Source organism: Alternaria alternata, assembly GCF_001642055.1.
Source record: "Alternaria alternata strain SRC1lrK2f unplaced genomic scaffold CC77scaffold_15, whole genome shotgun sequence".
NCBI lineage: Eukaryota > Fungi > Ascomycota > Dothideomycetes > Pleosporales > Pleosporaceae > Alternaria > Alternaria alternata.
The window spans coordinates 347,035-359,587 of NW_017306204.1; the positions used below are offsets into that span (position 1 = coordinate 347,035).

Consider the following 12,553-nt stretch of genomic DNA (forward strand, 5'->3'; position numbering starts at 1 on the left):
CCGACCCAAGATTCGTTGTAGCCCATGACGTCATTCATCGCAAACTTAAAATCGCCCTCCCCTTGACCCGTAGCTCCCGCGATTCAATAACTCCCGATAAACTCTACCAACATTCCAAACCTCCAACAGTCCCAAACTATCAGATATTCTTGGCCTACGCAACTTATGGCGATCCCTCTCCAATTCTGCCTTATCTCGTCTACTTCATCGTACCGCGCATCACCCAAACTCGCTCTTCACCAAACTGCAGCCTCGCTTGGATGATTTGCAACATGCATATATGTGCCAAGCCCAGAAAGCGCAAACTTCCAAAGTGCAAGGAATGTGTTCGCTAGGATCTGATTGGTTGTGCGACCAGCACCTCTTGGGTGGAAGGATTACGGGTAAATCAGCACCATGTTTTATTGACATGGAGAGTGTTGCAAACAGAGGCGTGAAGCGATAAGCCATTTACATCTAGTGTGATCACCCTGATGTTGGGCGAGCAGTGCGGAATGTCGCATATGGCGAGCCACAAACTACCACGACGCTGATCATTCTGCCTAGGTAGCGTTGATCGCCGCGAACCTTGTTCCGATCACCTCGGTTCGAACTGATGGCAAGCTTAATGTCCTTACCCAACGCCGTCGCTTTTTGATACCTGTTCTTACTATGGAAAATTTGTATTACAGTGATCCGCCAGGCCCTTCTGTCTACACGTGCATCTTCACCAGAGGCAAAGTAGCCGCAACCACGTGGCAGAACGCCACCACTGTGGTCTGTAATAGCATCGTAAAGCTCGACTGCCGCCGTTAGCACAAAGAAAAAAACCTTTGCCGACACCGTAGGGCTGGACCAAGCCACATACCATGTCTGCATGCAAAAACCCCGTTCGACGAGCCAGAGCTGAAAGAAAGTGGTGACATTTCTCAACGCTAATGGTAGCTCTCCCGTTCACTTAGCGTGCACGCTACATGTCTCCGATCAGCTTTTGTGGCGCGTCTAGATCCACTATCTAGTAAAACGTGGAGAGCTGAAAAAACAAAATGCTCTACTCGCTGCTCACGTTAGCCGCGCCGGTGTGGCTATCTGCCAATGCGTCCGGGTCAAGCAAATCCCATCCCGGTGACACTCTCACCACTCGATTCAGCCTCACCGCGCACCCCGATAATCCGGTTACGGACATCAACGCATAGCTGTCTCAGCCCTACTGCATAGTGGTCAACAAATAAAATGCCAATGCGGAACTACTGGAATAACAGCCTATCAGTCTCAAGTGTTCACACCTCTACTTTGCAGAGTGGCTTGGAAGGATACTGTATAAGCGAACTCACCGGCCGTACTTTGCTGTCAAGCATTGACAGGCGGTCTGGTAGTTTTCGGCCTAGCCACGCGGCAAGTAGACGGCGACGGCCCTTCTTGTTAGCGACTGTCGACCGAACAGAATATAGTTGTAGCTTCATCGGGCTGGGGGACGCGTACCCGAGAAGCAAACCCAGTTTGGGCAAAGATCTGGATCGTTTGAAGATCACAATGTTTTGGTCAAACATGCATCCAGACACGGCACGGTAGAGGACATGTTTGCGGTGAGTGAAGCGCAGCTCGGCGAGATGCTGATCAGCGGCAACTGTGGAGTTTCACGAACACAATTGCAAGGTGATGAAGCGGTAATGATGGTTGCTGTGCCATTAATGATTCTATGTAATCTTTCTGCCCATTACAGCTTTGTGATAAAGGAAATGCAGAAGGGTATATTCGTATGAACAGGAATGAGATGTGTTGCACCCCAAACGCCTGGCAATGCTGTTTTGTCGCACTATGCGACTTGGAGTATGCTCGTGTGTTGCGCCATATGCAGAATTTGACAGATGCCGTGATAAGGGTGTACAGCAGGTGAGTCTGTGTTGCCGACTCTCGGTCTAGAGCGAAATGTGTCCCTTTTAAAACGCCGTCGAAATGAGAAATGCTGGATGAAGGTTTTCGTGTGCCGAACAAGAAACGATTGTGCTAGCGATGTATGAAATGATACTAGACGTTTATCTGCGGAAGACGTTCATGAAGCTCTTGCGCTTGTTGACTGCTGGGGTGACAGGCCTGTCGGCAGGAATAGGTGGTGGCGCCGGATGCGAGGTAGAGGGCTTCCTGCTGAACTTGGAGAGTAATGGCTCAGACTTCTTGCTAGCAATTCTGCTATCGTCAATCTTCTCGTTAACAGCTATTCCGGAGTCGCGGGACGCATCGTGAGAAACCTCAGAGGTGACGGGTCTTGCGCTATGGTCAGCTTTGGACAGACCACGAGAGAGCATATTGCTACTCTTTGCCTTGTGGGCGGATCTGCGCGAGCTCTTGGTCATGGCACGTTTGATGTTGCTGCCAGTCTCCTCGGCTTGCTGTCGTTCGAGGCGCTCAATATCGCCCAAAACGGTCATACCATTCATGGCGAGGCTCTCTTCGGGAATAGGCACGAACTTGACTACGCCACGGTCTGACGACACGCCGATGGACTCGGCCATGAATGTTTGGATCAGGGCTGCATTGCGCTTGTTGGTCGTAGGCTGCAATTGCACTGGCAGAGCGTTGATAGTGAGCATGTACGTGGGCTCAAAGGATCCACCCAAGAGCATACACGCCGAGTGGTTAACCGTTATCATGATGGAGGCTTCTGGCCTTTGGTAGCGCGTCGAGAGGTGGTGCGAGAGGTCGGTGACTAGGGTGTATTCGTCTTTGATCTACGCTGGGTTAGTGATTTGCCCAAAGAGTGGAGCTCGGCGGAAATTAACAACTTACGATAACATTTGTCCGCAGCTCGGCTACAATAGGCGCATCCTTGGTCACACGCTCGCGAGCCGACGACGCGATACCGTCCTTGTATGAAAATTGATCTTCATAGAAGGCAGCACGGGAGCGGGAAGTCACGGGTCGCAGGGGACCGACACCGTCGGCGGCAGGAGTACGAGCGCGGTCGCGGGAGTCAAGCTCGATGTTCTGGACTGACTGTGGCGACGATGCAAAGGAGAACTGCGAGGGTGAGGGCGAGAGCTGCTCTCCGGCATTTTCCGGTGATAGGAGGGCGGTGCCTGCCTGCTTGGGAAATGCATTGGTGCCAGAGTACGTCGACGTGGACGATGGGCGGGACATCTTGGTTTGGGTCGATGTAGAATTGTTGACCGAATGGGGCATGACGGACAAGAGCAAAAGATGGAGGACTTGAGGATATAAGAGCGACGACCAGGGCTATCTGTTTGGGGAGCCGCGAACGAATTATTCGCCTAGATATGGATAAAGACGTTGGTGCAACATGCAAGAGCGCAGATCCTGGCGCGCTTCTCTATCTTGCAATGTGAGACGAGATCCGAATTGAGACGCGGTGGCGTTTGGTTATCAGGACACGGAACTTGGGGGGAAGTCCGTGTATTGATTGACAGTGTTGAGTGGACAATGGTGCGGCAAGATAGTAAAGTGATGGGCGGTGGCAGTCCTGGGGTTAAGAATGGATGACGACTGAAGCAAACACCCCGCAATGGCAAAAGGAAGTCGTTGGCCGATGAAGATGCAGGAGCTGGGCCCTGGGCAGACGACAGCGAACCACTATATGATATAATTTCCAGTTCCATAGCCAGGCGTCTGGTCCCAGAGGCTCGCCGCATGCCACAGTGCACCTCCAGCACCAAGCACTAAGCATCTCGGGTAGAGCGACAGGGGTCAGGGCTTCAGATCCAGCGTCACCTGCGCGCGGGCCAGCCGCCCGCCATGCAGTTTTGGGCGCATGCACACGATCGGACTGGGTATCTGACATTTGGCCATGCTGAAGACGGCTGTGCGCTGCATCCTTATCTGGCTATGCGTGTCAAGCGTCGGCCACTCCATCATGGCTCCAGCACAGCTTCAGCTATCAGTAAGCCGTGTTTGCTCACTCATATGCGCCACCACCCGCACCTGCCAGCTGCAACCACTGCGCTTCCCTAATCCAACGCGCGACTGCCAGTTCAAAATAGCACCTCCTACAGGGGAAAGGGCGACCCCGTAGTCCGCCATTACGCAACCCTAGTCTAAGACGTTGGTATCAATCTCAGCGACAACGCAACACCACTCAATCGAGGTTTGACGCTGTCCTCCTAGCCTGCCACTAACCCCATCACCGGCCATTCTCCTACCCCGCCAAACCCAGCCTAGCCTGGACCCGCTGCTCTTGGGAGGACGCTCCGGAGTCTCGACCTCTGTTTGGCGGGCGGGCCTCTTGTGCCATACTGTGTCTCTGCGCTTTTGGTCGAGATTTCTTCTGAGTTACGCGAGCGGGAAGAAGCAGCACCCGCCCTACTCTACCTGGAGCCGCCCTGCTCGCACAGCATGAGGGTGGTGACTGGCACATGTTGTGTCTAGATACCTAGGCACTACCTCCGCAGTCCGGAGCGAAGCCGAGCGAAGCCACAACACACTTCGTCGCCCACATGTTACTCAGAAGTGCCTATGCCAGCCAGATCGAGGCGGGCGCAATATCGCACGAGTCACCAGCCCGTCACTGCAACAGCCATCAGCATGCACCCTTCAGTCGTGATGTGAATGCCAAAATGATTCCCAGTGCAAAAGGACGGGAGATAAACAGCTGATGCAGGTACTAGTTCCTTTCCATCTCAGAGTCTCGACCCCAATGCGACGGGATCTAACAATCTCCACTTATATTCAATGGATCGAACATCGATAACAGTTGCAAACAGCATGGCTCCCTATCTGTGTAAGGAGTTGCACCATAGCAGATAGCCAACCGCCCAAGTTTGCGCCTGTCATGTTCGCTGCGCCTCGACTTCTTCCGAAATGACTGTTCCAATCCTCACTCGATCATTACCCAATCGGAATGAAAAGTACTGAGGTCCCCCTCAGTCCAAAGAAATCCTCTTTGTTCGTGGCACAGTCCCCTATATGTACTATGTGTCAGGCGTTCTGCATGTCAAGACCCTTTCGAAATGTCTGCTGCCAACGCCGTGTAACGAGACACCCTACCGGTCGCATAGTACTACCTCTATCTCGTTTCGCTACATATGGCTCACGTCTCAACCAGCAGAATAGTTCAACGGCTGGTCCGTTTCTTTGTCTGGTTGAAACCGCCCTCTGGCGCCACTATGGCGTCTTGATTACACAAGTTCGCGGGTATCTTTAGTTTGCAGCCCCATCGTGAAGGCTCGATCAAATGCGGAGACTACGCAAGTAACCGTGATTGTCAATACGAACTGAATGGCGCAACCGTGCGGCCCGCCTTTTGGGCTCGCGATCAAGTTGTCAAGCTTTCAAGGTGGGTTTGTGGCGGCACACGAAGGAAGCGTGGTCTGTGTTTCTCCTTAGCCGTATAACGGTGTTTTCTTATACCTGTTCAACGGTCGGTTGGATGAGGTTGGCTTGGCAATCAGAAGCAATCCCCTATTATCACCTTGGTTGAAAAAGCGTGCAAATCCATGACAGTACAGTGCAGCGAGATACAGCTGGCACAATATGGCGTGCATCATGCTGGCTATGTAGCATTAATGCACATAGTGTGCCTGTCCCTGGAAATACAAGCCTGCTGTTCGCGCTCCATGAATGCGCTGTCGATCTGAATGCCATGAGCATCGCGAGCGTGTGGTTTAAAGTGCTACTGTATCAGAGTAATGGCATTGCGCTGGTGAAGGTAATATCCACGTGAGAGCGCGCGGCGTGTTGACCAGGTGTGGATCGGCGCGGACATCATCACCAACCGCAGTCGCCTCACTTCGCACACCAAGTGACCGCTCGCAACGCAGCGCAGGCCCGATTACGTCTCAGATGCCACCGAAAAACGCGACAGCGAATGCTTCGCGCAGAAAAGGCCCGTCGTTCAATCCACCACGGCCTGTCAACGCGGCTTCCCAGGCATCTACAACCACGAAACGCGCCCCAGCAGCAGCTTCCCGCGCGAGGGGCCCAGCCAAGAAGAGCAATGCGGCAGGCTCAAAGAACGGCTTCCAGCCAGCGGCCGAGATAATCGACCTATCTGACGATGATCAAGACGAAGAGCTTGCCGAAGATCTAAACCTCTCAGACTTTGACGACATAATGGAGGACGCACCCGCTGCTCCCAAACCACCACCAGCCAACCCCGCCCTTTCCGAACCCGTCGTACCACGACCTCTCCTCGCACGTCTGCTTCTCGAGAACTTTGAGGATCCAAACATACAAATACAAACCGGTGCGATGAAGCTGGTCGGAAAGTACATTGACATCTTCGTCACAGAAGCTTTTCTTAGAAGCCAAGACGAGATGAAAGCGTCTGCAAAAGATGGGGGTGCCATTGACGGTTTTCTTCAAGTAGAGGATCTTGAGAAGCTGGCGCCCCAACTTGTGTTGGACTTTTGAAGGCGGGATGTACACGAAGACGTGACAATTCAGCGCGGATCAGCAATGAAAGGAGAAGAGATACCAGCTGCCATGTGGATGTATGCAAGCCTGCTTGTACATACTATTGGGATTACAATTCGGCTGTACTCCAATGAGCAGCCCTTTACACTGACTACGGCGGTGGCTCGACAGTTGTGCCGCACCATACATGCACCTCGTACAGCCTGTCTTCGGACGCCAGTGTTGTCAGGCTATTTTCGGAACATCATAAGCCAAACATAGCGAAGGCGGATATTCGGCGCAATTTGCGACTAACAGCAGTTAAGAGGCAGAGAAGGCAAGAGACCGAAACATGGACATGTACATCAATCGTTTACAGGACGAACTACCATACAGAATCAGGCCAGAAAGATCCATGGACAAATGAAGGACTCAACCGCCTGACACGTTTGAAACATCTTGCAATGTTGCCTGGCGTCCAAGATCTTGTCGAAGAGGTTTACGCGCGCAGCCTGAAAGTCATGTAATGCACAATCTCGCAAACGAATGTTCCGGCTGCCTGGCTCATTCGGTTTTGTGGTTGCCGTTGCCACGTACGGCTTGAAGCACAATGGGGTTGGGCTCAAACACAGCCGTAACGCGAAGCGCGTCGCATCATGAACACCCAGCTACATCACGACGAACACCAACATCGTGACATGATCAACGCTACTTTACATCAATTCTATCTGTGTACTTGGTGTTATAACATACTACGTTCAATTGTCCTTTAAGCGATTTGTTCACAATATTAAAAATGTCCAGCGCCGATGTCTAAACTTCAAGCTGCGCTCAAATATACCCGTTTTAAGCCTTACTTACAGGGTTCTCAGCCGAACCGGGAGGCTGAAGCACCCCACGCCTCCAACTTGTCGCAACACCAACCCCATGTATCGGAACACCTACTAACCGCCCTGGCCACGCATGCACATCTGTCATGCCTTAAGATGGCCCTATAGCCGTCACCTCAGGCTTCTCTTTTTCTTATCCTCCGCATCTCTCACGTCTCTCATCACTTTGTGTTGCATTTTCCTTGCATCTATCTTTCTTTACTTACCTCTTCACAATCTTTAATAAACGACTGGCTAGTCCAGCTTCATATTCTTTCACCTATCCAAACCGAGCGCTAGTCGCACATCCACTCTCTTGACGAGACATTGAGCATCAGAACACGAATCGCATACCTAATATCGAAATCGCTTTCCATACGAACGAATATCACATACAATAGTCAACATGTATTTCTCAAGAGCAACCATCCTCTCCGCCGTCTTCGGCCTCGCGTGCGCCCAAGAATCTTCCATGTCCGCTTCAGTATCCATGGCCTCCGCCACTCAGCCGACCCTCTCCTCAGCTGTGTTGGGCAGCGTATCGACATCTCAGCCATCTGCAATGGCAGGCATGGTCATGACACACGTCGTCCAAGTCGGAGGTCCAAATGGAAGCCTGACCTTCTCTCCCTCCAACGTTGTCGCACAGCCAGGAGATCTTGTTCAGTTCCAATTTCACCCCAAGGTACGTCATATCTTGATCCATCACTTCCTCTTCTTCGAGTGGAACCTAATTAACATTTCCTAAACAGAACCACTCAGTCGTTCAATCTACCTTCGACAACCCATGCACACCCATCCAAAACATCATGTCCAACAAAACCGATGCCTTCTTCTCTGGCTTCATGCCTACGAACGCTTCCGTTACTGCTACAAGTCAAGTCCTCACATACACCATCCGTGTCGCAGATGCGAAGCCAGTCTGGTTCTACTGCTCTCAGGGCAAGCATTGCCAAGCTGGTATGGTCGGTGCTATCAACGCGTAAGTCATTATTCTCGCATTCCCAAACACATCCACTAACTATATACGTACAGTCCTACGTCCGGCAATAAAACAATGTCTGCCTTTGTCGCTCTCGCCGCTCAAGCTACGGAGAACCTGTCCCCTGGCCAAGCAGCCGGCTCAGGCGGCGCCACAGGCAACACACCCACCTCGCCTTCAGCTGGTGGTGGCGCGAACTCTGGTACTGATAGTACCTCTGGTGGTGCTGCAGGTGGTGCTAGTAGTTCTGCCAGTGGTGCTCCTGCTCAGGCCACTGCTAACGTTGCTGCTGGTGGTTTCAGCCCGCAGAGCTACGTTGGAGCTGCTGCTGCGGTCGTTGCTGCTGTCGTTGGTGTTTTGTAAGGGAGCCGTTGGTGAATTTATGGAGGGAAGAAATGTATGCTTTTTTGCTGTGATACCAATTCTAGGATGATGATACTGAGCTGGTTCTGCACTCAGATTTGGGCGTGTTGTTTTATAGTTCACGGAAATTAATGAGATAGCTATTGGCCTCGCTTATAGTTCAATTTTGATGTTCCCTGCTTTCAATTAGAAACAATGATATTTAGACGAAAGGGACCGCTTTGAGTTCATATGTGGTTGGCGATTCTCTTCACTTCATCTTCTAGTCCTCATGCTCTACTTCGCGAGGCCAATTTCCAATAGAACTCTAGTACCTAGGTAGGATGCTTTTCTTATCAGCAGCCGCAGGTTATTGAACTTCTGGAGAGTAACCACAAACTCAACGCACCGCTGCTTGGCAATATATCCGTGCCTCTCTGCTTACGTTAGTTCAAGCCATATATACGCTGTGAATAAGTCACAGTTGTGTCCTTGATGTTGGAACGACGCTCTTTCAGTGATTTCGACTCTAATTCTGAGTTTGAGTTATTCTGTTGACCAGTTCCGTCCAACAATTGTTATTTCTGAGTAGTCGTGTCGATCTAGAGGGCGTAGTGTTGTGGCAGCATTCTCGTGCTCAATGACGTCCTGCCTGTTGTCTCCACAGTCTAGACGGTCTGTCGAACTTAGTGGGGATACGAGTAAGGGATACTCGGAAAGGCTAGTGCGCGATGTCATGTCAATCGACGTGCACGTGGGAGCTGTGTGCGTAAAATACGTCTCAAATTTCAGGGAGTGAACCCTGCAGCACGTTGGCATGAAAAATTGGAGCTTACCCGAGGCAATGTTGTGAGTTTGAAAATTTCGGGTAACTTACGCCAAATAGTATATGTAGCGTAGGTCGAGACCCTCTCGATCGCATCGTGAAGAATGCTGTTGGTGTTGCGAACCGCGGCGGATCTCGCGTTCATGCGTTGTGATGTCATGCAGTTGAGCTAAAAGTTTTCACCCGCTTGCCCGCAGAGCCTCTTCCGTCTTTACCCCAATCGGACGACTACGGCATGTTGATCAATTGACAGACCGCATCCTGACATGTCATACCTGGAGGCGATAAAGAGCTTTTTGCTCTACCTCACTGGGACTCCGTTAGGCACTCGTATGTCGTCTTCTGAAAGACCTTTCCATGTGTTCCTTTACAGGCAAAGCGGAGCAGCTTTTCAGCAAGTATGCTCAATTTCATACGAACACAAAAAAGCCAAACTATTCAAGCAATACCGGGCGACCTCACTAGCTGCCTGAGAACTTGCGGGTTTGGGACCCACTCGACCCATTCTTATCTTCAGCCGCATGCAGATCTACGGACGTTTCGCCTGTCGGGAGGTGCGCGCACGTCGGCAAGAAGTGGATTAAGAAAGTAACTAACAGTTTTTCGCTGCATGGACGAAGCTTGTCGTCACATAGTTGGGTCCACAAGATACAACCGCCAAAGAGCACCGCGACGTTGACAAGCTAGGCCCACCCTGAGACACACTGTATCATTCCTATCGTCGATGGCATCTATCACCCCGATCCCAACGATAAATTTTAGGCCGACATTTTATGCCAAGGGTTGACAACAATGGATCCCACCCTGACAGGACCCTCTCTGAGTGGAGAGTCGTTCTTCATTGCGAGCTTTCTACTCAGACGTCATTCTGGAGGTGGATGCCAAATGTGGACTTTTATTGGGTTCAAGAGGGCCTTAATACCCTATCCCGCACCCCAAGTCTCATCTCCAGCTTTCTCTCCTCATTCCACCTTACGATGACGGAACGCGAGTCCAGGCAACCTTCGCCCGCCCGAGCTGGCACAGGACCAGTTTCCGAGAAAGATGATTCTGAGCGCCGACCCAGCGTACCAGCTGAGGCCAGCGACGAGGAGAAATGGGATGTCAACGTCCCCGTCGATCCTCAAGGAGTCCACCACCCCTCCATGGTACCCGGTCCAGACGGAAAGCGCGAGTTGAGGGAATGGGAGTGTTGGGATAAGCTCGCATACTCCTGGCCAAAGTGGAAGAAGGCCATGTATTTGGCTTCCATTGCTGGAATTCAAATCTCCATGAACTTCAACACGTCGGTATATCCTAGCGCTGTCAACCCCATCTCTGAACATTTCGGAATCAGCGCACAGGCAGCGCGCGTTGGACAGATGATCTATCTGGTCTTCTACTCCTTTGGGTGCGAACTGTGGGCGCCATGGAGCGAGGAATTTGGTCGATGGCCCATTCTACAGCTCAGTATGCTGCTCATCAACATCTGGGAAATCCCCTGTTCTGTTGCCCCGAACTTCGGCACCATCGTGGTCTGCAGAGCTCTTGTAAGTTTACCACCTTTTGAATACATCCAGCGCTAATGTTTGTTTTTAGGGTGGTCTCTCTACAGCTGGAGGTAGTGTTACTCTTGGTCTTATTGCCGACATGTACGAACCAGAGACTCAGCACTGGCCTCTATGCTTTATCGTATTGTCTTCTACGATCGGAACGTCTATCGGCGGTGTAATCGGCGGACCCATCGAAAAATACCTTACATGGCAGTGGAACTTCTGGATCCAATTGATCTTTGGTGTTGCTGTCCAAGCAGTGCATTTCTTCATGCCGGAGAGCCGAGCTACCATTCTTATCGACCGCGAAGCGAAGAGACGTCGTGAGACTGGCGAAGATCCCAACGTTTATGGACCAAACGAACTCAAGAAGCCGCGAATCTCGCTCAAGGAAGCTGGAAAGATCTGGCTCCGACCATTTGAGATGTTCGTCCGTGAGCCTATCGTGTTGCTCCTATCGCTCCTCTCCGGTTTCTCTGACGCTCTGATCTTCACGTTCCTGGAGGCTTTCAACGTCACTTTCCCGAACAACTTTGGTTTCGGTACGCTGCAGGTAGCTTGGGCGTTCATTCCAATCAACGCCTCCTACTTCTTCACATACTTCCTGTACTGGCCTTGGTTCTGGCGCGATGATCACCTACGCAAGAAGAATGGCCCTGACTGGATGTCGCCAGAGCGGCGTTTGAAACCACTTCTGTTGCTTGCGTTGTTTGAGCCCATCGGGCTGTTTGGCTTTGCTTGGACCTGTAAGTTGGCCTCCAATGTAGTCACCTGAACTTCGACTAATAGTGTACAGGTATGGGACCACCTCAAACGCATTGGATAGCACCAATGATCTTTTCGTTCCTCGTCGGCCTTGCAAACTTCGCAATCTACTACTCTTCCGTCGATTACATGATCGCTGCGTACGGTCCATACTCGGCTTCAGCCACTGGCGGAAACGCGTTTGCTCGTGATTTCCTCGCCGGTATCTCGGCTATGTACGCCACACCTCTGTACAACAATCTCGCATCTACGAGTCCCCAGAAGTCTGAGTATGCCACCACTCTTTTGGCATGCTTGTCGTGTCTGGTCGTGGTGCCGATCTACGTTTTCTATTGGAAGGGCCCGCAGATCAGGAAGGCTAGTAAATTCGCCTCTATCCTTGCGGAAGACAGGAAGGCGGAGGGCGTCAGACGGCTCAGTAAGGCTGACAACCTACCGGCCTAAGTTCCGGTGAAAGAGTTCATGATACCCCTGCTTTTTGTATGATACTTTCGGAAGCAATGCAGATGTCTCCTTCTTCGCCATATACCACTCGTCCTGTAACACTCTTCATGAGGTCGCTACTTTGTTCAAGTCCAAGACATATCGCGATATGTATGAGCTGGATTTTTCTTTTGTCTCACCGCTATGAGACGACCAAGAGACAGCAGAATGATGAATGATGAGTTTCACTCCCAGCACAGAGTGTCGACACAGTACAAAGTTTTACGTATATATTGTCACATATCATTACTAGAGTCCACATGAGAATGTCCAATCTCTGATTGTTAGACTCCCACAACAAATATGATATAAACTGCTCTTATTAAAATCTCGGACGCTTCTCTCAGCTTCTACATATCGGGCCGTCAACCACTAACAGACTTGTATAGTCTTTTACCTTCGTGGTGTGACGCTGTAGTTAGTGAGGATG

General features: G+C 51.2%; 5 protein-coding genes across 5 annotated transcripts; 3 read left to right on the forward strand and 2 right to left on the reverse strand.

Moving 5' to 3' along the window:
• Positions 1-177: 177 nt before the first annotated feature.
• Positions 178-487, reverse strand: CC77DRAFT_1022097 (hypothetical protein). The gene has a single exon (XM_018525390.1). The coding sequence runs from the start codon at positions 448-450 to the stop codon at positions 220-222; it is 231 nt and encodes a 76-aa protein (XP_018383961.1). The 5' UTR covers positions 451-487; the 3' UTR covers positions 178-219.
• A 1,528-nt stretch (positions 488-2,015) lies between these two features.
• On the reverse strand, positions 2,016-3,117 carry CC77DRAFT_940179 (Tautomerase/MIF; the record flags this gene model as incomplete). The annotated part of the gene is made up of 2 exons (XM_018534717.1): positions 2,016-2,708; positions 2,767-3,117. The coding sequence occupies 2 exons, from the start codon at positions 3,115-3,117 to the stop codon at positions 2,016-2,018; spliced, it is 1,044 nt and encodes a 347-aa protein (XP_018383962.1).
• Positions 3,118-5,676: 2,559 nt separating this feature from the next.
• CC77DRAFT_199480 (hypothetical protein) lies at positions 5,677-6,738 on the forward strand. The gene has a single exon (XM_018530586.1). The coding sequence runs from the start codon at positions 5,773-5,775 to the stop codon at positions 6,340-6,342; it is 570 nt and encodes a 189-aa protein (XP_018383963.1). The 5' UTR covers positions 5,677-5,772; the 3' UTR covers positions 6,343-6,738.
• Positions 6,739-7,461: 723 nt separating this feature from the next.
• CC77DRAFT_199482 (Cupredoxin) lies at positions 7,462-8,801 on the forward strand. The gene is made up of 3 exons (XM_018530587.1): positions 7,462-7,878; positions 7,946-8,175; positions 8,229-8,801. The coding sequence occupies exons 1-3, from the start codon at positions 7,600-7,602 to the stop codon at positions 8,536-8,538; spliced, it is 819 nt and encodes a 272-aa protein (XP_018383964.1). The 5' UTR covers positions 7,462-7,599; the 3' UTR covers positions 8,539-8,801.
• A 1,519-nt stretch (positions 8,802-10,320) lies between these two features.
• CC77DRAFT_1010481 (MFS general substrate transporter) lies at positions 10,321-12,084 on the forward strand (the record flags this gene model as incomplete). The annotated part of the gene is made up of 3 exons (XM_018523652.1): positions 10,321-10,872; positions 10,922-11,621; positions 11,672-12,084. 3 exons carry the CDS (start codon positions 10,321-10,323, stop codon positions 12,082-12,084), a joined length of 1,665 nt encoding a protein of 554 aa, XP_018383965.1.
• Positions 12,085-12,553: the final 469 nt, after the last annotated feature.